The sequence below is a fragment of the Erinaceus europaeus genome, chromosome 6, assembly GCF_950295315.1.
Source record: "Erinaceus europaeus chromosome 6, mEriEur2.1, whole genome shotgun sequence".
Classification (NCBI taxonomy): domain Eukaryota; kingdom Metazoa; phylum Chordata; class Mammalia; order Eulipotyphla; family Erinaceidae; genus Erinaceus; species Erinaceus europaeus.
In genome coordinates, this window is record NC_080167.1 from 41,365,715 (window position 1) to 41,391,543 (window position 25,829).

The window sequence follows — 25,829 nt, forward strand, 5'->3', positions numbered from 1 at the left end:
GTATACTATTATTTTGATTGCCCTTCATATTTGAATGACAGTTTTGCAGGGTAAAGTAAAGTAAAGGCTGGAGGTTGGCTTTTAAAACCTTGAATATGTCACTCCACTCTTTTCTGGCCTCCATGGTTCCTGCAGAAAAGTTTAATGCAAGCCTGACTATCTTGCCTTTATAAGTCACTTTCTTCTTTTTCTTGGCAACTTGTAAAATTTTTTTCTTTGTACTTGACTTTTAACAAGTTTCACAATGATGCATCTCAGCATAGGAATCTGAGAGTACTTTCTGTTTCCTGAATATCTACATCCTGAACAAATGCCGGCTTTAGAATTTTCTCAGTTGTTATTTCTTTAAATATGGTTTTTGCTCCCTTTTTTCTCTTCTCTCTTTCTGGGATCCCTATGATTCTGATATTTGCTTTTCTTATCTTTTTTAATTTTTATATTTATTTATTTTCCCATTTGTTGCCCTTGTTTTTTATAGTTGTTGTAGTTATTATTGTTGTTGTTACTAATGTCGTCATTGTTAGCTAGGACAGAGAGAAATGGAGAGAGAAGGGGAAGACAGAGAAGGGAAGAGATAGACACCTGCAGACCTGATTCACCACCGTGAAGTGACACTACTGCAGGTGGGGAGCTGGGAGCTTACATCATGGTCCTTAAACTGGTCCTTGCACTTTGTGCCATGATCGCGCTACTGCCCGACTCCCAATATTTACTTTTCTTGTGGAGTCTTCAATCTCTTGAAGAGTTGCTTTGTTTTTTCTAAATGTTTTGTCCCCCTCTACTTTGAAATCAAAGAGTGTTGTTATTTTGTCTTCTGTTTCTCATGTTCTCTCTTCAACATGGGTAAGTCTACTACTTTGAATTGCTATTTGAAACTGGAATCAAAGTGCTCTTCACACTGCATAACACTGTTTTCAAGTTCTCCAGTTTCCTATCAAATGAGTCTTTGAAGTCATAGGCTTCTTTCTTAATACATTTCTCCATATTAAATTGAGAACTTTGTCTTTCTTCAAATTTCCTGGCAATGCAATTCCTAAATTCTTTTTTTTGTTTTCTTTTCTACTTTATTTTTTATAATTTTATATTACAGAATTACATGTTGACAGGAGTGTGAACACCATTCCCACCACCAGAGTTCTGAATCTTCACTTTCCCCACTGCAATCCACCCCCCCCTTAAGTTTTAGATATGACCAACCATCTCCTCTACAACTATCTGTCCACATTTATATATAGTTGCCCCTTCTTTTTCTGATTCAATCCTCTATTTCCCTCTAAGCCCCTCATGACATCATAACTACCACCATATGTCACTCTCTTTTTCATTCTCTCTCTCTGGGTGCTGAAGGAGCAGGAGTGCAGAGTTCTCTTATCTTCAACTGATCACTTCTCCCCCTCTGGGAGTATGGATCAAGGTTGTTTATGGGAAGCAGAAGGTAGGAATTCTGGCTTCTGTAGCTGCTTCTTTGCTGAGCATGGGTGTTGACAGGTCAATCCATACCCCTAGCCTGTTTCTGTCTTTCCCTAGTGGACCAGAGCTCTGGAGATGTGAGGGTCTAGGGCACATTAGTGAGATCATCTACCCAGAGAAGTTGGGGTGGAGTCATGGTAGCATCTGCAGCCTGATGTCTGGAAGGTGGCATGACCTAAGTTGAGACAAGATGGTTAATGAACAGGAACCAGAAAGTAGAATCACAGCAGATGAGATTAGGGATTTTAGGGTAGAAGAAAGCTAGGAGAACTATTTTAGGCATGTTCCTGCGGGCATACAACTATATTAGTTTTGTTTGAGTTTGGTAGCTAGCCTGAGGTTGGATGAGAATTTTGTCTGAGAGAATGATGTCAGAGTGGAGAAAAGGGCTGGAAAGTTGGATTAGGGAAGGGAGTAGCTCCCACTCTTATAAAAAAAATTGTACTTCTGCTTTCAGGTATATATTTTTCCCTGGTTTATCAGCACGTGTGAACATATGCTCTATCTCAGGGGATCCTGGACTATATCTAGGTTTGGGGACTTTATACCTGAAAGCAGAAGTACACAAGAGTCTGCAGGGAGTACCCCCCCCAACACTTCATCTGCACTATTCCAGCCTTTAAATCCATGGTTGTTCAACAATTTGTTTAGCTTTGTATGTTAACTCTCTTTTCAGCCACCAGGTTCCAGATGCCAGCATGGTGCGACCAGATTTGCCTGGACTGACAACCCCACCAATGTGTCCTAGAGCTCCACTTCCCCAGAGACCCACCCTACTAGGGATAGAGAGAGGCAGACTGGGAATATGGATCGACCTGTCAACGCCCATGTTCAGCGGGGAAGCAACTACAGAAGCCAGACCTTCCACCTTCTGCAACCCACAACGACCCTGGGTCCATGCTCCCAGAGGGATAGAGAATGGGAAAGCTATCAGGATGGGATGGGATATGGATATTGGGTGGTGGGAATTGTGTGGAGTTGTACCCTCCTATCCTACGGCTTTGTTAATGTCTCCTTTCTTAAATACAAAAAAAATTGTGCAACAAGGTCAATAAAAGGGAATAAATAAATAAATGTTTTTTAAAAATTGTGCCTAACACTATTTACCTCCATCCACCTGCTCCAGGGCCCATATGTAAATGCATATTTGTATTTAGTGCTAGAGCCTGTGTAACTTCTAAGTCCCTATTGGTCTGAGCTTATAGCTCATGGTCACATCTGAGGAACATTTCAGGCTGCAATCATTTCAGAACCAGTTTTTTTTTTTTAAGTGGCAAGGTAGGATACCCCCAACCTCCCTTCAGAGACTGGGGTTATCCCTACCATCATTGCTTTATGGTAGAGCCAAGGTCCTGAGAGGCCCACAAGATGCTGTTCCTTATGGAAATGACATCTGCTGTGCAACTCAGGCATCCAAGTTCGACATCCTCGAGGAAACACTCACTAAAGACATGTCTCTGATATCTGATTACTGTAAAAAAAATGGCGACTAATCCCTAGCACTGCTAAAACGGTATCATCTGTTTTCCATCTACACCACGCCTCGGCCTCGCGTGAGCTTAATGTGCAGCTTGGCGATAAGAGAATCCGGCATGAAGCCCAGCCAGTCTATCTTGGCGTTACTCTCGATTGCACTCTGTCATTTCACAAACATCTCATAAAAACTGCAGCAAAGGTGGGCGCGAGGAGTCACATCATTGCAAGACTGGCCAGCTCCTCATGGGGCGCGAGCGCTTCCACACTACGATCATCATCTCTGGCATTATGCTATTCCACTGCAGAATACTGTGCCCCAGTATGGTTCCGTAGCCCCCATGTCCACTTGGTCGATTGCAAATTATATTCCTCCATGAGGATAATTTCTGGAACCATCCGTTCCACCCCGGTTCCATGGCTGCCAGTTCTTAGCAACATCGCCCCGCCAGATATTCATCGGGATGCGGCATCATCTAAGTTCATTTCCCATGTCTACGCTTGACCAGACCTGCCAATATACGCGGATATCTTCGCCCACCCTGTCCAACGCTTGACGTCTCGTCACCCAATCTGGTCCCCTATGCCTACACTGAACTTCTCTGTTCCAGTCTCTTGGAAACAGAGTTGGCAGTCAGCTGAGGTAAAGAACAAACACCTCATCACAGACCCCTGCAAGCGTCAACCCGGCTTTGACCTAGCACGTTATGATTGGGCCCTCCTCAATTGCTATCGAACAGGCCATGGCCGGTGCGCCGCTATATTCCATCGCTGGGGAGCCAGAGATGATCCGAATTGCCCCTGCGGCTACAGACAGACTATGACCCACATAGTCAACGACTGCCACCTCTCCAGATTCAAAGGAGGTCTCGAAACTTGACATCAGGCTCAACCTGACGCTGTTGACTGGCTACGGAAGAAGGGCAAACGCTAGAAGAAGAAGAATGGAAATGACCAGTCAGTTAGTAAATTCTTTCTCTGACAGAGGTGTCTGACCTTCATTTTGGCTGCACAAAAACAGAACATCCCTCATTTTACCCATCTGTTTTGGTTTCTGTTTTTGGCCAGGAGGTAGCACTGAGTTCTGCTTTATAGTGAATTGTGGGGAAGGGGAAAATTTTTGAAGGACATAATTTCCTTCTTTTGTTCTTTTTTTTTTTTTTACCTCCAAGGTTATCACTGGGGCTTGGTGCTTGTACTATGAATCCACTACTACTGGAAGTTATTTTTTCCCATTTTATTGCCCTTGTTGTTATTGCTATTGTTGTTGTTAGCTAGAACAGAGAGAAATTGAGAGAGTAGGGAAAGACTGATAGAAACCTGCAGACCTGCTTCACTGCTTGTGAATCGACCCCCTCCCCCCTGCAGGTGGAGATCCAGGGCCCTGAACCAGGATCCCTATATAGGTCCTTGTGTTTTGTGTCATGTGCATTTAACCTGCTCTGCTGCCATCCAGACACTGGAACATAGTTTAATGGTACCTGATGTTCCTTAAACAGACCCTAATGAAGGAGGAGGGGCTCTCAGACTTTCCCTTCCCAGACTGATTCCTGAAACTGGGAACTCTGCTATGATATCAAAACCCCTTTTCTCATCTACAGTGCAGTCTAATCCCACTTGGCAGGGTCCCTTTGGCAGCTGGAACATTTTAAAGTTTGTTAGGCTTCAAATCTCTGGTTGAGTTCCCCTGGGATTCACTCAAGAGCCTGTGGCTCCTACAGCTCTACAGCAATCTCAAACTCCTTTTCTTATTTATTTATTTATAAAAAGGAAACACTGGCAAAAACCGTAGGATAAGAGGGGCACAACTCCATACAATTCCCACCACCAGAACTCTGTATATCATCCCCTCCCCTGATAGCTTTTCTATTATTTATCCCTCTGAGAGTATGGACCCAAAGTCATTGTGGGATACAGAAGGTAGAAAGTTCGGCTTCTGTAATTGCTTCCCCGCTGAACATGGGCATTGACAGGTTGATCCATACTCCCAGCCTGCCTCTCTCTTTCCCTAGTGGGCTGGGGTTCTGGGGAAGTGGGGCTCCAGGACACATTGGTGGGATCATCTGCCCAGGGAAATCTGGTTGGCATCATGTTAACATCTGGAACCTGGTGGCTGAAAAAAAGAGTTTACATATAGAGTAACCAACTGTTGACTAATCATGAACCTAAAGGCTGGAATAGTTCATATGAAGAGTTGGGATACAAAACTATCCGTTTTGTAGATAGTTAGTAGGCCTAATTTAGTTAAGGGCCCTTTAAATCCAATGCATGAATTTGAAACAAATGCAAATATGGTGCAAATTGTAATGTAGTGCTATGTTTTTACTTTAGTGTTTCTCTTTCTCCCCTCCTGCTCCTACTGTCCATGCACAATCACCAAATTTTAGATAATGACATTTCTTCCTTTAGGAGAAGTATCACAGTTCTCTAATGAGATTCATTGAGATATTTTGTTATAAAGATTGTTTTTTTAGGGAGAGCCAACTTCTCAAAATTAAGTGACATTTGTGCCACCTCAAAAGTATGTCAGTGTCTCTCTTGAATTCAGTTAGTACTTGTTATGTGTATTTGAGTGCACTCATGTTGGGCATGTATATACAAGATGATACTTAAGTTTTCTTGTTGGATTGATTCTCTGATCAATATGTAGTGTCCATGTTGTCTCTATTTCTCTATCTCTTTCTTTTAAATTTTTATTGGTAGGATTAGTGTTTTACAGTTGACAGGAAATATAGTAGCTGGTACATTTGTAAAATTTTTCATTTTTCGGCAACACACTTACCCCTCCCACACACACACACATAGGTCCTCCTCTAGCATCATGCTTCCCCCACTCAGAGTCCTTTACTTTGGTGCAATACTCCAAACCCAGTTCAAGTTATACTTTATGTTTTCCCTTCTATTCTTATTTTCCAACTTCTGTATATGAGTGAGATCACCCCATATTCATCCTTCTCTTTCTGACTTATCTCATTTAACATGATTCCTTCAAGCTCCATCCAAAAGGGAGTGAAGAAGGTGAAATCACCATTTTTAATAGCTGAGTAGTATTCCATTGTGTATATATGCCACAACTTACTCAACCATTCATCTGTTGTTGGATACCTGGATTGCTTCCAGATTTTGGCTATTTACAAACTGTGCTACTATGAACATAGGTATACACAAATCTTTTTGGATGTGTATGTTTGATTCCTTAGGATATAACCACAGGAGAGGAATTGTAGGGTCATAGGGTAGGTCCTGATAGAAGTGGCTTGACAATACCATACATGGTTAGGAAAGGGGTGGAGAAAGGTGAAGGGGGCTGGGAATGGTATGGACCTCCCCAGCAACTGTTGCTAGGGGTTCACTGGTAGGATTAGCAATACCCTGCAGGGAATTAGGAAGGAGACCTTTAGTCATTTGTAAGACAAAGCAGATTGATATGTAGATAATAAAAGGACGGGCCATAGTATCAGGGAATGTAGGGTGGAGCAGGCTTAATGTTTTTTAAGGAATGCCAGGCTCCAGCGGGAAGATGCAGGATGTTTTTGTGGGGAAGGGAAGACTTACAGGGCCACTGACCTTTTGAGGATCATATGTCCCCCTTTTTGTTCAGCCCCTCCTTAGAGAGAGAGACTTACCAGGATGGACTCACCTCTCAGGTCAAGCCCTGCCAGGCTCCACCACATCCCCACAATCTCCCTACAATAGGCTTTGGCAGGTTGATCCATACTCCCAGCCTATCCCTATCTTTCCCTAGTGGGGCGGAGCTCTGGAGAGGTGTAGGGGTCCAGGGTACATTAGTGAGGTCCTCTGTCCGGGGACCTCAGGCTGACATCATGGTAGCATCTGCAACTTACTGGCTGAAAAATCATTAAGATATAAAACAGAGGGAATTTGGCGGTAGCGCGGTGGATTAAGCGTATGTGGCACAAAGTGCAAGGACTAGGGTAAGGATCCTGGTTAGAGCCCCCGGCTCCCCACCTGCAGTGGAGTCACTTCACAAGCAATGAAGCAGGTCTGCAGGTGTCTTTCTCTCCCCACTCTGTCTTCCCCTCTTCTCTGCATTTCTCTCTGTCCTATCCATCAATGATGACAACAATAATAACTACAACAATAAAACAAGGACAACACAAGGGAATAAATAAATATTTTTTTAAAAATACATAAAGTATAACAAATTGTTTAATAATCAGGAACCTAAAAGCAAAAATATAGCACATGAGATTTGGAGTTTCCATTTTGGAAAAAGCTAGTAGTTCTATTTTGGGTATATTCCAACGTGCCCATGACTTTACTAGGCTTTGTATCTGACAGCTAACATGCAGGTGGGCTAAATGTATTGTCTGGGGAGATGGTGTCATAGTTGGAAATAAGACTAGAAAGCTGGATCATGGCAGAGAGTAGCTCCCAAATATGGGAAAGATATATAAGTATCATTTTATGGTGTCTTGTTTTTTCCCCCTCTCTTTTTTTTAGATATTTCTATTTGCTTGCTGTTTTGGGTCACTGCAAACTATTGGGTTTTTTTTTTGGTTTTGGTTTTTTTTTTTGTTTGTTTTAAGGTGTATATTTTCCCCTAATTTATGGGTACATGTTCACATATGTTCTATCTCATGGGCCCTGATCTATATATAGGTTCTATGGCTTTGTTAGGAGATGAACCACCTGTTATGGAATTGAGGATTCCTTTGAGCTAGGAACGTTCTCACCAGAGTGCTGGAGCTGAAGGGTTGTCATTCCACATCTGGTGTCTCTGGACACAATCCAAAGTGAAACTTGTTGAGATGGTACTGGTTGCATTGATTTGTTTGAGCTCAGCAGATGCAGTATAGATCAAGTGAAACATGGAAGATAAGCCATGCCCCAGAGTTTCCAGAACTGGGATAATTAAGAGTTTAGTAGAGAATGGGAGAGGGTTCCTGCTGTCTCAGAGTTTAAGAAGGCAATAGATAGTTATTATTTTTTTTAGATAGTTATTATTGAAACCAAGTTATTAGGGAATTTGGTTTACTTTGAAAATCCCATGGTTAGGATTTTTTTGTATCATAGAAGACCTTACCATGATTTATGCTATTTAATGCTATTTACTTATAGCTGTATCTTATAAAGTGACACAAGCAGTTGCTTCTGGTCTCCCTGGTCTAAGACTATAGGTGATTTAATATTTCAATTAAACAGTCATTTTTAGAAATGTATTGAAAATTTAAGCCCACTGTTGAAATTCAATCAAATTACTGATTTGAAACCTTAAGTGCTTAGATTGAAGGAATACATACTCAGAACTGGGGTCTATGCATAAAAAAAGTCTGAAAGTTTCAGTCTATTTTTCCCCTCACATATTGATTAAATGGTGATTTATAAGATAAGTTATAGGAGTGTATATTAACAGCATTCCTGCCACCAAAGGTCTGTGTCCCTACCCCCACCCCCTATAGTGAAGCTAAAAATCAACCCTCTCCCCACATCCAGAGTTTGTTACTTTGGTGAGATACTCCAAACTCAGTCAAATTCTACTGTGTTTTTCCCTGTCTGTTCTTCTTTCTCAATTTCTCTTTATGAGTGGGATCATCCTATACTCATCTTTTTCTTTCTGACTTAGCTCACTTAACATTATTCCTTCTAGCTCCATCCAAAATGAGTCAGAGAAGGTGGGTTAATTATTCTTAATAACTGAGTAGTATTACCTTGAGTATATATACCACAGCTTTCTCCTCAGCCAATCATCTGTTGTTGGGCACCTGAGTTGCTTCCAGGGTTTAGCTATTACGAATTGGGCTGCTGTGAACATAAGTGTACATATAGCTTTTTGGATGGGTATGATTGAGTTCTTAGGAGATATCCCTAGGAGGGGTGTTACTGGGTCATATGGAAGGTTCATTTCTAGGCTTCTGAGGTTTCTCCAGATTGCTCTCCACAGAGGTTGGGCCAATTTACATTCCCATCAGTAGTGCAGGAGGGTTCCTTTGTCCTCACAACCTCTCCAGCATTTTTTGAAGCTATAGTTTTTGATGTATGATATTATCACAGGGGTGAGGTGGTATCTCATTGTTGTCTTTATTTGCATTTCTCTGACAGTCTGTGACCTAGAGAAATTTTTCATATATTTGTTGGCCTTTTGCATCTCTTCTGCAGTGAAAATTTGGTTCATATCCTCTCCCCACTTTTGTATTGGGTCATTTTCTTTTTTCTTGCTAGGTTTGGTGAGCTCTTTATATATTTTGTTTATTAGCCTCTTCTCTGATGTGTAGCATGTGAAGATCTGCTCCCATTCTGTGAAGAGTCTCTTCATTTTGGTGATGGTTTCTTTTGCTGTGCAGAAGATTTTCAATTTGATGTAGCCCCAATGATTTGTTTTTGTTTTAGTCTTCCTTGCAATGGGGTTTGTGTCATCAAAAATGTCCCTGAGGTTTAAGTGTGAAAGTGTTCCATCAATATTTTCCTCTTAGGTATTTGATAGTTTCTGATCTAGCTTCTCATCTGAGTTTGAATGCTTTCAGCTTCTGTTCATTGAGTATGAGGTTGGCTGTAGGTTGGCTCTATATGGACTCCACTACCTTATGAAATTTTCCATCTATTCACATTTTTTGTAGTGTTTTGAGCATGAAAGGATGTTGGATTTTGTCAACGGCTTTCTCTGCACCTATTGAGATAATCATGTGGTTTTGGTTTTACTTTTATTTTCCCTTTTGTTTCCCTTGTTGTTTTTTCATTGTTGTAGTTATTGTTGTTGTTGTTATTGATGTCATCATTGTTAGATAAGACAGAGAGAAATGGAGAAAGGAGGGGAAGACAGAGAGGGGGAGAGAAAGACAGACACCTGCAGACCTGCTTCACCACCTGTGAAGCGACTTCCCTGCAGGTAGGGAGCCAGAGGCTTGGACTGGGATCCTTACACCAGTCTTTACACTTTGCACCAGGTGCACTTAACCCACTGCGCTACCACCCAACTCCCTGAGAATAATTATTCTTACCTTTTTTGTGGTCCATTAGCTTGTATAGTAGTTTTCCACCCTTTCACTTTGAGTCTGTTTGTCCTGTTGTGTTTCCTGCATACAACATGATGATTATGTTTTCTGATCCATCTCCCTACTCTGTGCTTTTTAATAGATTAATTCAGGCCTTTGACATTTATTGATATTAGGGATTTAAGATATTTCAGTGCCATTATTCAGAATTTTTCAGAGTGTTCTGATATGTAGCACATTTATGGAGATTTTGTTATTGTTTATAGGAGACCATTTAGAGCAGGCTTGGTGATGGTTGATCCCTTCAACTTTTGCTTGTTTGAGTTTTTTATCCTTTCATCTAGTCTGAAGTACAGTCTAGCAGGATACAATATTCTTGGCTGAAAGTCTTTCTTATTGAGTCCTTAGTGTGTGTGTGTGTGTGTGTGTGTGTGTGTGTGTGTGTGTGTGTGTGCGTGTGCGTGTATCTTGGTTTCTTGCCATTCTCATCTAGCTTTTAGAGTTTGCATGGAGAAATAGTCTGATAATCTTATGAGTTTTCTTCTGTATGTGATTCTGTTTTTCTCTTGCAGTCTTCAAAATCTTTTCTTTATCTTTATTCCTTTTCATTCTAAATATGATGTGTCTTGGTGTCTTTAGGTCTGGGTCGATTCTCTATGGGACTCTCTAGGCTTCTAGAATCTTTATGTCCTTTCTGTTGTTTAGAGTGGGGAAATATTCTTCTGTTATCACCTGTACTATGACTTCCTTAAACTGTTTCTTCCTCTGGAAAGCCAATATTACATATATTAGTCCTTTTTTTCTTATTTCTTTATTGGAGGATTAGAGGTTTATCGTTGACAGTAAAATACAATAGTTTGTACATGTATAACATTTCTACATAACAATACAATCCCCGATAGGTCATCCTCTATCCTCATATTCCAGGACCTGAACCCTCCCCACCACTTCCATATATATTACTACTTTTGAGGTCATCCTAAATATTACTATTGTTGTTTTCAGTGTCTCTTAATCTCTTTTTTAGTTCTCTTGATTATTTCTTAGTTATCTTTAACTCATCTTCAATCTTGCTAATTCTAATTTCTGTCTCAGTTGTTCTGTACTCAACTCACTTCCCTGAACTCCATTTATTATTAGTTAAGCTATTTTGTTCCCATGTTCAGTTACAGTATTAGCATGTTCAAATAGTTGGGCTCTTAACTATGCTATTTCAGCTTTTGGCTCTCTAATTACCTTGAGACAGTCATGTTTCTTTCAGAGTCTCATTTGTGTTTCCCAATTTCGGATAATATTTCCCTCAAAAGCTTTCCTCACTCCTATGATTATTGCATCAATTAATGTTTGGACGTTTTCCTCATTCTATGTATTATTGTTAATATTCAGTTTATTCTCTAAGTTATGCATCAAATATCCCCTAGCTTCTCTCCTTGAATTTATAAATGAATATGCGCTACTTACCCTTTCACCAAAAATGTGTATTGATAAAAGTTTAAACCCATTGACTAATTAAGTTGTTTCTTTAAATTTAATTGTTTTTAATTTTTTTAAAGATTTTATTTATTTATGCTAAAGATAGGAGGAGAGAGAAAGAACCAGACATCACACGAAGGCCCGTGGCAGGTGTTGACGCGATGTGAGTTCTGCCCAGTGCTCTGAATGTCAAAGTGAAGAAATTCAATGAAGCGTGGGTAAACGGTGGGAGTAACTATGACTCTCTTAAGGTAGCCAAATGCCTCGTCATCTAATTAGTGACACGTATGAATGGATGAATGAGATTCCCACTGTCCCTACCTACTATCTGGCAAAACCACAGCCAAGGGAACAGGCTTGGCGGAATCAGCAGGGAAAGAAGACTCTGTTGAGTTTGACTCTAGTCTGGCACGGTGAAGAGACATGAGAGGTGTAGAATAAGTGGGAGGCCCCTGGCATCCCCCCGTGACCCCGTGAGGGGCGGGGGCGGGTCCGCCGGCATTGCTCTCCTATAAGCAACAAGACCACCACAAATGGGACATATATCAAAACACTCTAAAACTCTACAAGAATGGCGTTAAAATATCTTCAATCTTTGATATCAATAAATGTCAATGGCCTGAATTCACCTATTAAAAGACACAGAATAGGAATATGGATCAGAAAATACAACCCAACAATATGCTGTCTACAGGAAACCCACCTAACTCAACAAGACAAACACAGACTTAAAGTGAAAGGATGAAAAACTATCATACAAGCCAATGGCCCACAAAAAAGGGCAGGAGCAGCTATTCTCATATCTGACATGATAGACTTTAAAATAGATAAGATTTAAAAAGATAGGAATGGACACTACTTAATGCTCAGAGGATCAGTCAATCAAGAGGACTTAACAATTATTAACATCTATGCACCCAATGAGAAGCCAACTAAATACATCAAACTTCTACTGAAAGAGCTACAGCAATATATTAACAGCAACACAATCATAGTAGGGGACTTCAACATCCCACTCTCTCAACTTGACAGATCATCCAGGCAGAAAATCAATACAGACATAAGGGAGCTAAATGAAGAGACAGATAAACTAGAACTATTGGACATTTTCAGAGTCATTCATCCCAAGAAACTGGAATACACATTTTACTCAAATCCACATGGGTCATTCTCAAGGATAGACCATATATTAGGCCACAAAGACAGCATCAGCCAATTCAAGAGCATTGAAATCATCCCAAGCATCTTCTCAGACCACAGTGGAATTAAACTAACACTTAAAATCAACAAAAGATTAGTAACAGTGCCAAAATGTGGAAGCTCAACAGTACACTTCTTAACAACTTCTGGGTCAAAGAGGAAATCAAGGAAGAAATCAAAATGTTTCAAGACTTCAATGAAAATGAAGACACAAGCTATCAAAATATTTGGGACACAGCTAAAGCAGCCCTAAGAGGGAAGTTCATAGCTATACAAGCACATATTAGGAAACAAGAAAAAGCACAAATAAACAGCCTGATTGCACATCTTAAAGACCTAGAAGAAGAACAACAAAGGAACCCTAAAGCAACGAGGAGTTCAGAAATCACTAAAGTTAGGGCAGAAATAAATAACATTGAGAATAGGAAAACCATACAAAAGATCAACGAAAGTAAATGTTGGTTCTTCGAAAGAGTGAACAAAATCAACAAACCTTTAGCCAGATTCACAAAACAAAAAAGGGAGAAGATCCAAATAAATCGGATAGTAAATGAAAGAAGAGCTATCACAACAGACACCACAGAAATTCAACATATCATGCGAGGCTTCTATGAACAACTATATGCCACCAAGCTAGAGAACCTGGAAGAAATGGATGATTTCCTAGATACCTACCAACTTCCAAAACTAAGTAAAGAGGAAGTGGATAACATGAACAGGCCCATCACAGCTAATGAAATTGAAACAGTTATCAAAAATCTCCCCAAAAATAAAAGTCCTGGACCAGATGGTTTTACAAATGAATTCTACAAAACCTTCAAAGAAGAACTAATACCTCTACTTTTAAAAGTCTTCCAGAAGATTGAAGACACTGGAATACTCCCTGCCCGCTTCTATGAAGCCAACATCACTCTGATACCAAAAGCAGACAGGGACACAACCAAAAAAGAAAACTACAGACCAATATCTCTGATGAACATAGATGCTAAACTACTGAACAAAATTCTAGCCAATTGGATACAGCAGTGTATCAAAAATATTGTTCATCATGACCAAGTGGGGTTTATCCCAGGCATGCAAGGTTGGTTTAATATACGTAAATCAATCAATGTGATCCACCACATCAACAAAAGCAAGACCAAAAACCACATGGTCATATCAATAGATGCAGAGAAAGCCTTTGACAAAATACAACATCTCTTTATGATCAAAACACTACAAAAAATGGGACTAGATGGAAAATTCCTCAAGATAGTAGAGTCTATATATACCAAACCTACAGCCAACATCATACTCAATGGTGAATAACTGGAAGCATTTCCCCTCCGATCAGGTACTAGACAGGGCTGCCCACTATCACCATTACTATTCAACATAGTTGGAAGTTCTTGCCATAGCAATCAGGCAGGAGCAAGGAATTCAAGGGATACAGATTGGAAGAGAAGAAGTCAAGCTCTCCTTATTTGCAGATGACATGATAGTATACACAGAAAAACCTAAGGAATCCAGCAAGAAGCTTTTGGAAACCATCAGGCAATACAGTAAGGTGTCAGGCTACAAAATTAACATTCAAAAGTCAGTGGCATTCCTCTATGCAAACACTAAGTTAGAAGAAATTGAAATCCAGAAATCAATCCCTTTTACTATAGCAACAAAAACAATAAAATATCTAGGAGTAAACCTAACCAAAGAAGTGAAAGACTTGTATACTGAAAATTATGAGTCACTACTCAAAGAAACTGAAAAAGACACAAAGAAGTGGAAAGATATTCCATGTTCATGGGTTGGAAGAATTAACATCATCAAAATGAATATACTACCCAGAGCCATCTACAAATTTAATGCTATCCCCATCAAGATCCCAAGCACATTATTTAGGAGAATAGAAAAAAATGCTACAAATGTTTATCTGGAACCAGAAAAGACCTAGAATTGCCAAAACAATCTTGAGAAACAAGAACAGAACTGGAGGCATCACACTCCCAGATCTCAAACTGTATTATTGGGCCATTGTCATCAAAACTGCTTGGTACTGGAACATGAAGAGACACACTGACCAGTGGAATAGAATTGAGAGCCCAGAAATGAGGCCCACACCTATGGACATCTAATCTTTGACAAAGGGGCCCAGACTATTACATGGGGAAAGCAGAGTGTCTTCAACAAATGGTGTTGGAAACAATGGGTTGAAACATGCAGAAGAATGAAACTGAACCACTGTATTTCACCAAATACAAAAGTAAATTCCAAGTGGATCAAGGACTTGGATGTTAGACCACAAACTATCAAATACTTAGAGGAAAATATTGGCAGAACTCTTTTCTGCATAAATTTTAAAGACATTTTCAATGAAAGGAATCCAATTACAAAGAAGACTAAGGCAAGTATAAACCTATGGGACTAAATCAAATTAAAAAGCTTCTTCACAGCAAAAGAAACCACTACCCACACCAAGAGACCCCTCACAGAATGGGAGAAGATCTTTACATGCCATAAATCAGACAAGAGTTTAATAACCAACATATATAAAGAGCTTGCCAGGCTCAACAACAAGACAACAAATAACCCCATCCAAAAATGGGGGGAGGACTTGGACAGAATATTCACCACAGAAGAGATCCAAAAGGCTGAGAAACACATGAAAAAATGTTCCAAGTCTCTGATTGTCAGAGAAATGCAAATAAAGACAACAATGAGATGTCACTTCACTCCTGTGAGAATGTCATACATCAGAAAAGGTAACAGCAGCAAATGCTGGAGAGGGTGTGGGGTCAAAGGAACCCTCCTGCACTGCTGGTGGGAATGTAAATTGGTCCAACCTCTGTGGAGAACAGTCTGGAGAACTCTCAGAAGGCTAGAAATGGACCTACCCTATGACCCTGCAATTCCTCTCCTGGGGATATATCCTAAGGAACCCAACACATCCATCCAAAAAGATCTGTGTACACATATGTTCTTGGCAGCACAATTTGTAATAGCCAAAACCTAGAAGCAACCCAGGTGTCCAACAACAGATGAGTGGCTGAGCAAGTTGTGGTCTATATACACAATGGAATACTACTCAGCTGTAAAAAATGGTGACTTCACCGTTTTCAGCCGATCTTGGATGGACCTTGAAAAAATCATGTTGAGTGAAATAAATCAGAAACAGAAGGATGACTATGGGATGATCTCACTCTCAGGCAGAAGTTGAAAAACAAGATCAGAAAAGAAAACACAAGTAGAACCTGAAATGGAATTGGCATATTGCCCCCAAGTAAAAGACTCTGGGGTGGGTGGGTGGGGAGAATACAGGTCCATGATGGATGATAAATGACATAGTGGGGGTTGTATTGTTAAATGGGAAACTGGGGAATGTTATGCATGTACAAACTATTGTATTTACTATTGAATGTAAAAAATTAATTCCCCAATAAATAAATAAATAAAAATAATAATAATAAAAAAAGAACCAGACCTCACTCTGGCACATGTGCTGCCGGGGATTGAACTCAGGACCTTATGCTTGAGAGTCCAAAACTTTACCACTGCACCACCTCCCGGACCACTTAAATTGAATTTTTAAGCATGTTGGCACACAAGTCAATCTGTATGAAGAACAATTCTTTGAATAGCATGCAAACATTTTGGAAATACATGCTAGATATCACACAAGTGAATTTTTTATTACTGATTTAATAATTATTGACAAGACTGTAGGATAAGAGGCATGCAATTCCATGCAACTCCCACCACCAGAGTTCCATGTCCCATCCCCTCCACTGGAAGTTTCTCTATTCTTCTTGTTTAATCTTTTTATTTATTTATTATTGGATAGAGACAGAGAGAAATTGATGGGGGAAGGAGAAGATAGGGAGAGAAAATAGACAGAGAGATACCTGCAGCCCTGCTTTACCACTTGTGAAGTTTTCCTTTTGCAGGTGGGGACTATGGGTTTGAACATGGGTCCTTGCACACTGTAGTGTGAGTGCTTAACCAGTTGTGCCATTGCCTGGCCCCTAGTTTCACTATTCTTTATCCCTCTGGGAGTATGGACCAAAATTCTTTTCGGAATACAGAAGGTGGAAGGTCTGTCTGGCTTCTGTAATTGCTTCTCTGTTAAATATGGATGTTGGCAAGTCAATCCATACCCCCCCCCCGTCTGTTTATATCTTTCCCTGATGGGATTGGGCTCTGAGGAGGTGAGGATCCAGAACACAGTTGGTAGAATTGTCTGCCCAGGGAAGTCAGGGTGACATCATGATAGCATCTGTAACTTGGTGAGTGAAAAGGAGTAAAATATAAAGCAGGACAAACTGTTTAATGTTTGGGAACCTAGAGGTAAGAATAGAGCAGACAGAACTAAGGGTCTTCACATACGAAGAAGCTAGGAAGTCTATTTTAGGTGTATTCCAAGGGGCCCATGACTTTTGTAATTTTGCCTGAGCTCAATTGCCAACATGCAGGTGGTCTAAAAGTATTTTCTGGGAAGAAGATGGTATTAGAGTTAAAAATAGGACTAGAAAGCTGGATCAGGGAAGAGAGTAGCTCTCAAATATGGAAAAAGTACATAAATACCATTAACTGTAAACCCCATTGGTCTTCCATAGGACTCGTATCTATTCATATTTAACATAAAAGCCTGTTTAACTTCTGCATCTCTGTCATTCTGAACTCACATTCCATGGTCATAGCTAGGAACATTCTAGGCTGCTCTCATTTCAGGACCAGTCTTCCTCAAGTGGCAGTGTAAGCTGACTCAGCCTCCCTGGAGAGGACAAGGTCCTGTAGAGGCCCTCAAGAGAGTTTATGATATTGTTCCTGATGGAGATGACCAGTGACCATGGAGAGGGGATCTGTTAGAGGTCTAGGCCCATCATATCTATGTGGGAACCTAAGGATTCCCTGACTAGAGTCCTAGATGATAGAGTAGCCTGGTAGTGACCAAAAGGGCCATCGTTAAAGGGAGCCAGTCTCTTACTTTATCTAGCTTTTGTAGTCCTTACTGTATCTGACAAGGTTAGACTTAAAGTGATTGAGGGAAATGAAATACGGAGTAGGAGAGGAAGATATCCAGGCCTAAGTACAAACTATTTGATTAAGTACTTTATGGTGTCTTCTTTAGGTCTTTCTGCTTGATCGCTGCAATTATTGAGTCACTGTAGACTACTGCACCCTTTTACTTTAAAGTATATATTTTGCCCTAACTTATGGATACGTGTGTACATATGCCCTATCTCATGGACCCTAGTCTATATCTAGGTTGTGTAACTTTGTTAGGAATTGTGCCACCTAAGATGGAACTAAGGAGTCCTATGAGTTAGGAAAGGTCTCACCAGAGTATTGGAGCTTGAGGGTTGTCATCCCAGGTCTGGCATCTTTGGACACAGTTTGAGGTGGCACTGGTTGCATTAATTTGGTTGAGGTGATCACATGCAGTATCAAATGGTAGGGATCAAGAGACGCATGAAGGAAAACAAGCAAAGCTCCAGAGGTTCCAGTACTAGGAGAAATACAGATTTGAAAAGAGAATGAGGAAGGTTCCGTGCTGTCTTAGAGTTTAAGAAGGCAATAGATAATTATTTTTATAACCAAGTTATTTAGGAGCTTGGTTTACTTTGAAAACCCCATGTTTGCGATTTACAGTACCATACAAGGCCTTACAATGGTTTATGTAATTTAATGTTATTTTCAAATAACTGTATCTTAAATGCTGACAGCACTGGTTGTTTTTTGGTCTCCCTGGTTTAAGATCATAGGTGATTTAATATTTCAAAAGAAAATTTATTATAAGTGCATGAACAGGGAATCAGGCGGTAGCACAGCGGGTTAAGTGCACGTGGTGCAAAGCGCAAGCACTGGTGTAAGGATCCCGGTTTGAGCCCTAGCTCCCCACCTGAAGGGGAGTCAATTCATAAGCAGTGTAGTGGGTCTGCAAGTGTCTATCTTTCTCTCCCCCTCTCTGTTTTCCCCTCCTCTCTCCATTTCTCTCTGTCCTATCAACAACAACGACTTCAGTAACAACAACAACAACAATAAAATAACGAGGGCAGCAATACTTTGGTGCAATACTCCAAACCCAAATTCTGTTTTGTGTTTCCTTTTCTGTTCTTCTTTCTCAACTTCTGTTAATGAGTGGGATCATCTCACACTTATCTTTCTCTTTCTGTCTTATCTCACTTAACATAATTCCTTCTAGCTCTATCCAAGATGAGGTGGAGAAGGTGAATTCACCGTTTTTAATAACTAGGTAGTATCCCATTGTGAATATATGCCACAACTTTCTCATCCTGTTGTTGGATATCTGAGTTGCTTTTAGGTTTTGGCTATTACAAATTGTGCTGCTATGAACATAGTTATACACATATCTTTTTGGATGGGTGTGCTTCACTCCTAAGAATATATCCCCAGGAGGGGGATTAATGGGTCATATGGAAGGTCCTTTTCTAACCTTCTGGGAGTTCTCCAGATTGCTTTCCACAGGGGTTGCACTCCTTCCAGCAGAACAAGTGGGTTCCTTTGTCTCCACAACCTCTCCAGCATTTGTTGTTGCTGTCATTTCTGATGTATGACATTCTCACTGGGGTGAGAATATCTTGATCTCCCTAAGGTCACAGGTGAAGAATCAAGAAATCCCCCCTTCCAGCAGCTGATAATGTTCTGTGCTGTGTTACTTAACTTTCAAGCGGCTAGCACATATGACTTCTTCTGCATTCTTTCTTTCCTTTTCTACCCTTTGCCCAATTGTACTTACACCCTCCTGTATGTTTATTCAGAAATCCTAGTTATGATTTAATGAGATTTTGGGTGCTTTTTTTTTTAATTGCCTTTTGTAGCTGCTGCTCTAATACCAGAAGTCCTGAATTTTTTTATTTCTACTCTAGGAATTCTCCACAATGAAATCCTTACTTCTAGTCTAACAGAGCTGTATTAGAAATAATTCCAGTCATTTGAACCTCCCATAAATTTCCTATGAAAAATAGGGAGCTTACAGAGTGTTCAGGTCCTGGAACATGATAATGGAGGAGGACCTAGGTGGAGGTTTAACGTGTTAACACAGAAAACTGAAAACTATTACACATATGCCAGCTACTGTATTTTCCTGTCAACTGCAAACTATTAATCCCCCAGTAAAGAAGTAAAAAAATAGGATGAGACTAGATAGCATAATGATTATGCAAAAAGACTCTCATGCCTGAGACTCCACAGTCCGAGGTTCAATCCCCCACACCACTATAAACCAGAGATGATCAGTGCCCAGGTTAAAAAGAGAGAGAGAGAGAGAAATAAAGAAAGAAAAAGAAAAAAGAAAAGAAAAATGGCAACTTACCATATCAGTCTATATACTAAGATGTTTTCCTAAAAATTTCAGGTGTCATTGAATACCTATTTTGTTGTGCTTTATTTATTTTAATTTTTTATTATCTTTATTTTATTTTTTATTTATTGGGGGATGAATGTTTTACAGTCCACAGTAAATACGATAGTTTGTACATGCATAACATTTCTCAGTTTTCCACAAAACAGTACAACCCCCACTAGTTCCTCTGTCATCCTCTTGTTGTGTTTTAATACCAGTGACCTGGTCACTATTTATCTCTGACTTTTGATGGTGACAATGACTGAGCCTGGGACCTTGTGCATGCAAATCCTCTGCACTAGATTATCTGTCTATCACTAAAAGATGCTTTGAAAGTGTTCATTATGTGAAAGCAGATTCATATAAAAATAAATTTAACACTTTCATTTTAGAAACTTCCTTATGTATTGCATTGGGATCATAGCTAGTGATACTTATATAAAGTTCCGATAGACTCAGTTTGTCCTAAGAATCTTGGAACTGAGTTTATATGTAATTTTTTTTCCATGTTGAGAATTGTATTGTGGCTTATTCATAATTCATAATTTTTTTAATTTTTCATTTATAGAAAGGTCTCATATAATTCATAAAATTGTAATGGGGAGGAGGTTATCTGGTAAAAAAAAAAAACCCTGGATCTTACAAAGGTAATTTATAAAGGGAAATGATCTTAATGTATCAATGTTAATCCATAGTAATTTTGGTTATAAAACGACTGAAATGTGGATTTTTTTCTTTTACAGAATTCCAAGATACTTACCAAGCAATTGGCCATTTTGGGACAGAAACCTGTCATTTATACATTTCTGAACAAAAAATTATTTTATGCAGAAAATGAAATGATAGATGGGTATTTACTTTTTTAATATGAAATTATCTTTGATTTTTAGTTAGATAAATATCTAAAACCTAAAAAAAAATTATTAAACTCTGGTAAATAGCATGTATGAAATTTACATGTATCTTTTTCTATATTACACATTCAAAAATGTGATCATCAAAAATTGTTACTAAGAAAAATGTTAACTGACTCTTGGATTATAGTTTCACAATTTTATTGATAGTTAAACTTCAATCTAAGAGTCTTATTCAGGATGGTAAAAAAAAAACAAACTGTCAATATCTTCAAATGTTTCCTCCCGGTTTCCAATGAGAGTGGTGTGATTGATAAGCCAGTCTATTACTACCATCAGTATGTATGCAGACACCAAATTCCACTTGAGAAATACTATATATTACTGTGAAAAACCAGTAGGTCTGCATATGGTTTAAACAGCTTTTCTTAATATATCAAACAAGGGCACAGGTCAAGGTGTTTATAATAAGACTATATAATTTATGCCCTCAAACCACCTATAGTTAGTGAGGGAAAACAAAATATAATTAACAGAAGTTATGAGAGAGGTGATTCCAGAGCTCAGTGGAATACATCGAGAGTGTTATCAACTAAATCTTGGAGGATAAGGGAACTAGGGAGGAATTTAACTGCATTGTTGAAAACAAGTAAAAGTTAACCTTTTTTTTTTTTTACTTGTTAAAAAGACAAAAAACAGGCAGGGGAGACAGCATAATGGTTATTCAAACAGACTCTCATGCCTGAGGCTCCTAAGTCCCAGGTTCAATCCCCCGCACCACCATAAGCCTGAGCTGAGCAGTGCTCTGGTGTTTCTCTCTCTCTCTTCTCTCTCTCTCTCCATCTCTCTCAAAAAAATAAATAAAATTAATTAAAAAAAAGACAAAAAACAGCAAACACTGACCAGAATATGGAGAAGAGGTGACCATTATACATTGATAGTAGGAATTCAAAATGGCCCAGTATTTATGGAAAACATTATGTAGCTTTCTCAAAAAAATAAATAAATAAAATAGAACTGTAAGTTCTCCTGTCTAGCCTCAGGAAACCTCCCAGTTAGGTGGGGAGGGCAGGGGGAGAGGGTGTGAAGCCCAAGAAAATGAAGCCATTTGAAAACCAGGCTGGCTAAGTTCCCCTACCTCCTCCAGAGAATCGTTTGGGTGAAAGTAGCTACAGGAAAAATCTAAATGGATGCCCAGTGTATAGGCCAGTTTGTGGTAATTTGATGCTGACTGTGCCAATGTTGAATAAAATGCTGCTTCTGTGTTAGTATGATGGAAGATAAAGTTGGGTTGGTGATCTTGAGTTATCAAAGTACATTCATCATGTAATGGATGTTTTTCCTTTTTCAGTAGGAAGCAGTAAGGTAAAAGTACAAATGGGTTTTGATGAAGTTGGATAATAGTGCTCTGATAAGGATTTATTATGTGGGAGTACATACTAGTCTTTGAAAACTAGAACACAGATTCAATTCCATATTTTCCTCCTTGTAGTCTGCTCAATACAGGTTTTCAGTTGTATTGCATCCTTTATAATCATTACATGGTGTTGTCCTTTCATCTTACCAAACTCTGAGCTGTAATAGATGGAATCAGGGTAGTGGACACAGGTAAAAATAATTATTTTTCTCTAAAAAAAAAAAAAAAACAGGACTATGTTGTAGCACATGTGATGGCTAGGGTTTAAACTAAGAGCTTCAAGAATGAGAGTCCCTTGCTCTACCAATTGAGCTATTTAGTGAGTTCAGTGCCCACACCCTCCATACCACACCTTATAAACAAAAGAAAATTCCACCACTGTAGCCACAGTACAGCTTGCAGCCAAACAATAGCAGCTAGGCCACATACACAAATACAGAAAAGCAAAAAGTCATACTGTGGAAAAAAATTTTTTTCCTGAAGAAAGCAAATCCATAATAAAAATCCATGAATATACAGGACAGGGAAACTTACTACAGAATTTAGAAAATTCTTCATGAAGACATTTAAAAAGCTATAAACTTTTGGTTCTAGACTGTGAGTGGTTGTTGGGATCAGCATCATAAAAAGGCAGGGAATGGTAGACCAGACAATCAGGTAGACTGACCCACCAGATAGTAAGACCACCACAATGAACTGACCTTGCAGTCTACTGCTTATACTGCTTATATGGGGGTACAGTGAGCCTGAGTCCTCCTGTCAGGTCAGACACAGCCAGCCTCTGGCCCGCCTGCTACAATCTTGGTGCTACTTCCAGATGATCCTTGGTGTCCATCTCCTTTGATTCTTGGGACTTGAAGATGGCTGCACAGTCAACTACAAAAGTTCTAAAAAAAAAACACCACCAAGTGCTGAATGGATGCTTCAGTAATATACTAAAGAAAATAGCCATGCCAGTGAATATTCAGGCCCCCAGGCAATAAAAGCAGCTATAAAATGCCAGAAACAGACAAATGGTCCTACAGGGACAGGATAGGCCCTCTGTCTAGGCAGCACTGAAATTTAAGCAGAAGAGCTTAAAGAAGCACTTAGGTAAGAATAACATCCAAGCATGGTTAAGCCTGACCACACTCCAGAAAGACTTGCAAAGAACTGCATGGGAGAAGAAACTTAATTAATGCTCAAAGGACCTATTGCAATAGGTTATGGATTTACTTGCCATCAGTTGGTACATTTACAATATTTCTTTCACTTTTTGAGTGTGGCTTTATATGAAACTTTTTTGTCCTCTGACAAAAAAAGAAACCCTCAGCATGGAGAATCAGATTAATAAAGAGATACAGGAATTCAAGGAATTTGTTCACCAATGTAACTGACGATATGAAGAAAATAATTCCAAGTAGAGATATAGGGAATGGAGAACAATTAGTGAAATATAAGCTAAATAGGTAAGCTTAATAAGTAGACTCAACCATACAAAGAAGAGAATGTCAGAATTAGAGGATAAAACGGCCACATTCTTTTAAGTAGAAAACAAAGATAAACAAGGGCTTTAAAAAAAATGAAGCAACAGTAAAAGAAATATCAGACACCATTAGAAAAGTCAATATACTGAGTCGGGTGGTATAGCGCAGCGGGTTAAGCGCACGTGGTGCAAAGTGCAAGGACCAGAGAGAGGCAGACTGGGGGTATGGACCGACCAGTCAACGCCCATGTTCAGCGGGGAAGCAATTACAGAAGCCAGACCTTCTACCTTCTGCAACCCTCAACGACCCTGGGTCCATGCTCCCAGAGGGATAGAGAATGGGAAAGCTACCATGGGAGGGGGTGGGTTATGGGGATTGGATGGTGGGAATTGTGTGGAGTTGTACCCCTCCTACCTTATGCTTTTGTTCACTAATCCTTTCTTAAATAAAAAATTAAAAAAAAAAAAAGTGTAAGGACCGGCTTAAGGATCCCGGTTAGAGCCCTTGGCTTCCCATCTGCGGGAAGTCGCTTCACAGGTGATGAAGCAGGCCTGCAGGTGTCTTTCTCTACCCCTCTCGGTCTTCCCCTCCTCTCTCCATTTCTCTCTGGCTTATCTAACAATGACAACATCAACAACAACAACAACAACAATTAAAAAAGCAAGGACAACAAAAGGTAAAATAAAATTAATTTTAAAAAATTAAAAAGAAAAAAGAAAAGTCAGTATAAGAGTATGGGACTTCCAGAAGGAAGAGAAAGAATATAGCAGAGACCATATTCAAGGAAATAGTGGCTGAAATGTTTAAATTTAACAAATAGCATAAACACAGATGTTCAGAAAGCATTCTCCAGTGCACCTGGCACATTCTTGAGGACTTACATGTTGGAATAAAAAAATGGTCTTGACATATGTGATCATTAAAATCATGAAAAGCACCTATTCTGTATTATAAGACTGGAAATCAGTCTCCAGAATAAAATATCAAATATGTGGAGACTGAACAACATGCTTCTGAAAAGTACTTAGATCAATAAAAACATAAAAAGAGAAAGGAAAAATGTGTAGGACAATAAAAATGAACATACAAGCTAATAGATCTTATGAAATGCAGCAAAATGGCATATTTACAAAAGCAATGCTTGCATATTTGGTTGAGAACACAGAGGCACATTGCAGCAGAAAGAATTGTTTTTTTTTCCATCTAATTTTTTTTGTTTAAATTTGCTTTTTTATTTTATTAAAAGGAAACACTGACAAAACCATAGGATAAGAGGGGTACAATTCTACACAATTCCCACCACCAGAATTCCGTGCCACACCCCCATAGCTTTCCTATTCTTTAACCCTCTGGGAGTATGGACCCAAGGTCATTGTGGGATGCAGAAGGTGGAAGGTCTGGCTTCTGTAATTGCTTCCCTGCTGAACGTGGGCATTGACAGGTCGATCCATGCTCCCAGCCTGGCTCTCTCTAGCAGAAGGAGCTGTTACCAGGGTTGTTTTTTTCTGACGATGAGAATAAAGGAAGATATGTACAATTTCATTCTCTTTAGATTTATTTTGATAAAAGATTAAAAACTCTTTAACTGTCAACACTTGTGAAAGGCAGATGAGAAGAAAGAAACCAGTGTATTGTCATATTTAATGTCTGTTCTCTTCATAGGACCTGGCGTATGATTCTACCAATGGCAGCAGATGATGTGCTAAAGGAGATTAGAGGTACCCAGGTCACTTTTCAAGACTGCTTTATTGCCGATTTTCTCTTCATGTTACCGATTGCTTTCTTTACAATGCCTGAGATTCCTGGCGATTTACCACTCACTGCACCACCTGGTAGTCAGATAATAGCAGACTGGATTGAATGTCTTCCTTCATCTGGTATTGTGGTATCGGAAGTAGAGTCCTACCACACCAACAATTCATTTCGTACTTGGACCAGAATCAGAGTGCCTCCAAACATACTGGCAGATGCTGAAAGACAAAATGTGTCAAGTGTGGTCTTGTCAGAGGATGGAATATTTTTTCTAATAAATGGAATTCTTTACTTAAAATCTTATAGTTCTTTTGAAAAACTGGGAGCAGCTAATAATATTCCAAATGAAATTAAGGGCATTATATCAAGAAAATGGTGTTTGAACAGATTCTTACTCAAGGTTAGTAAAATACTATGGCGAATATATATATA

General features: G+C 39.4%; 1 protein-coding gene across 1 annotated transcript in view; it reads left to right on the top strand.

Annotated features, from left to right (window-relative positions):
- CATSPERE (catsper channel auxiliary subunit epsilon) overlaps window positions 1-25,829 on the top strand; it is a 129,922-nt gene that overhangs the window by 48,347 nt on the left and 55,746 nt on the right. The window contains exons 8-9 of the mRNA XM_007534920.2: window positions 20,652-20,758; window positions 25,308-25,797. Of these exons, the coding sequence (XP_007534982.2) occupies window positions 20,652-20,758; window positions 25,308-25,797 (597 nt within the window). The remainder of the gene's footprint in view (window positions 1-20,651; window positions 20,759-25,307; window positions 25,798-25,829) is intronic.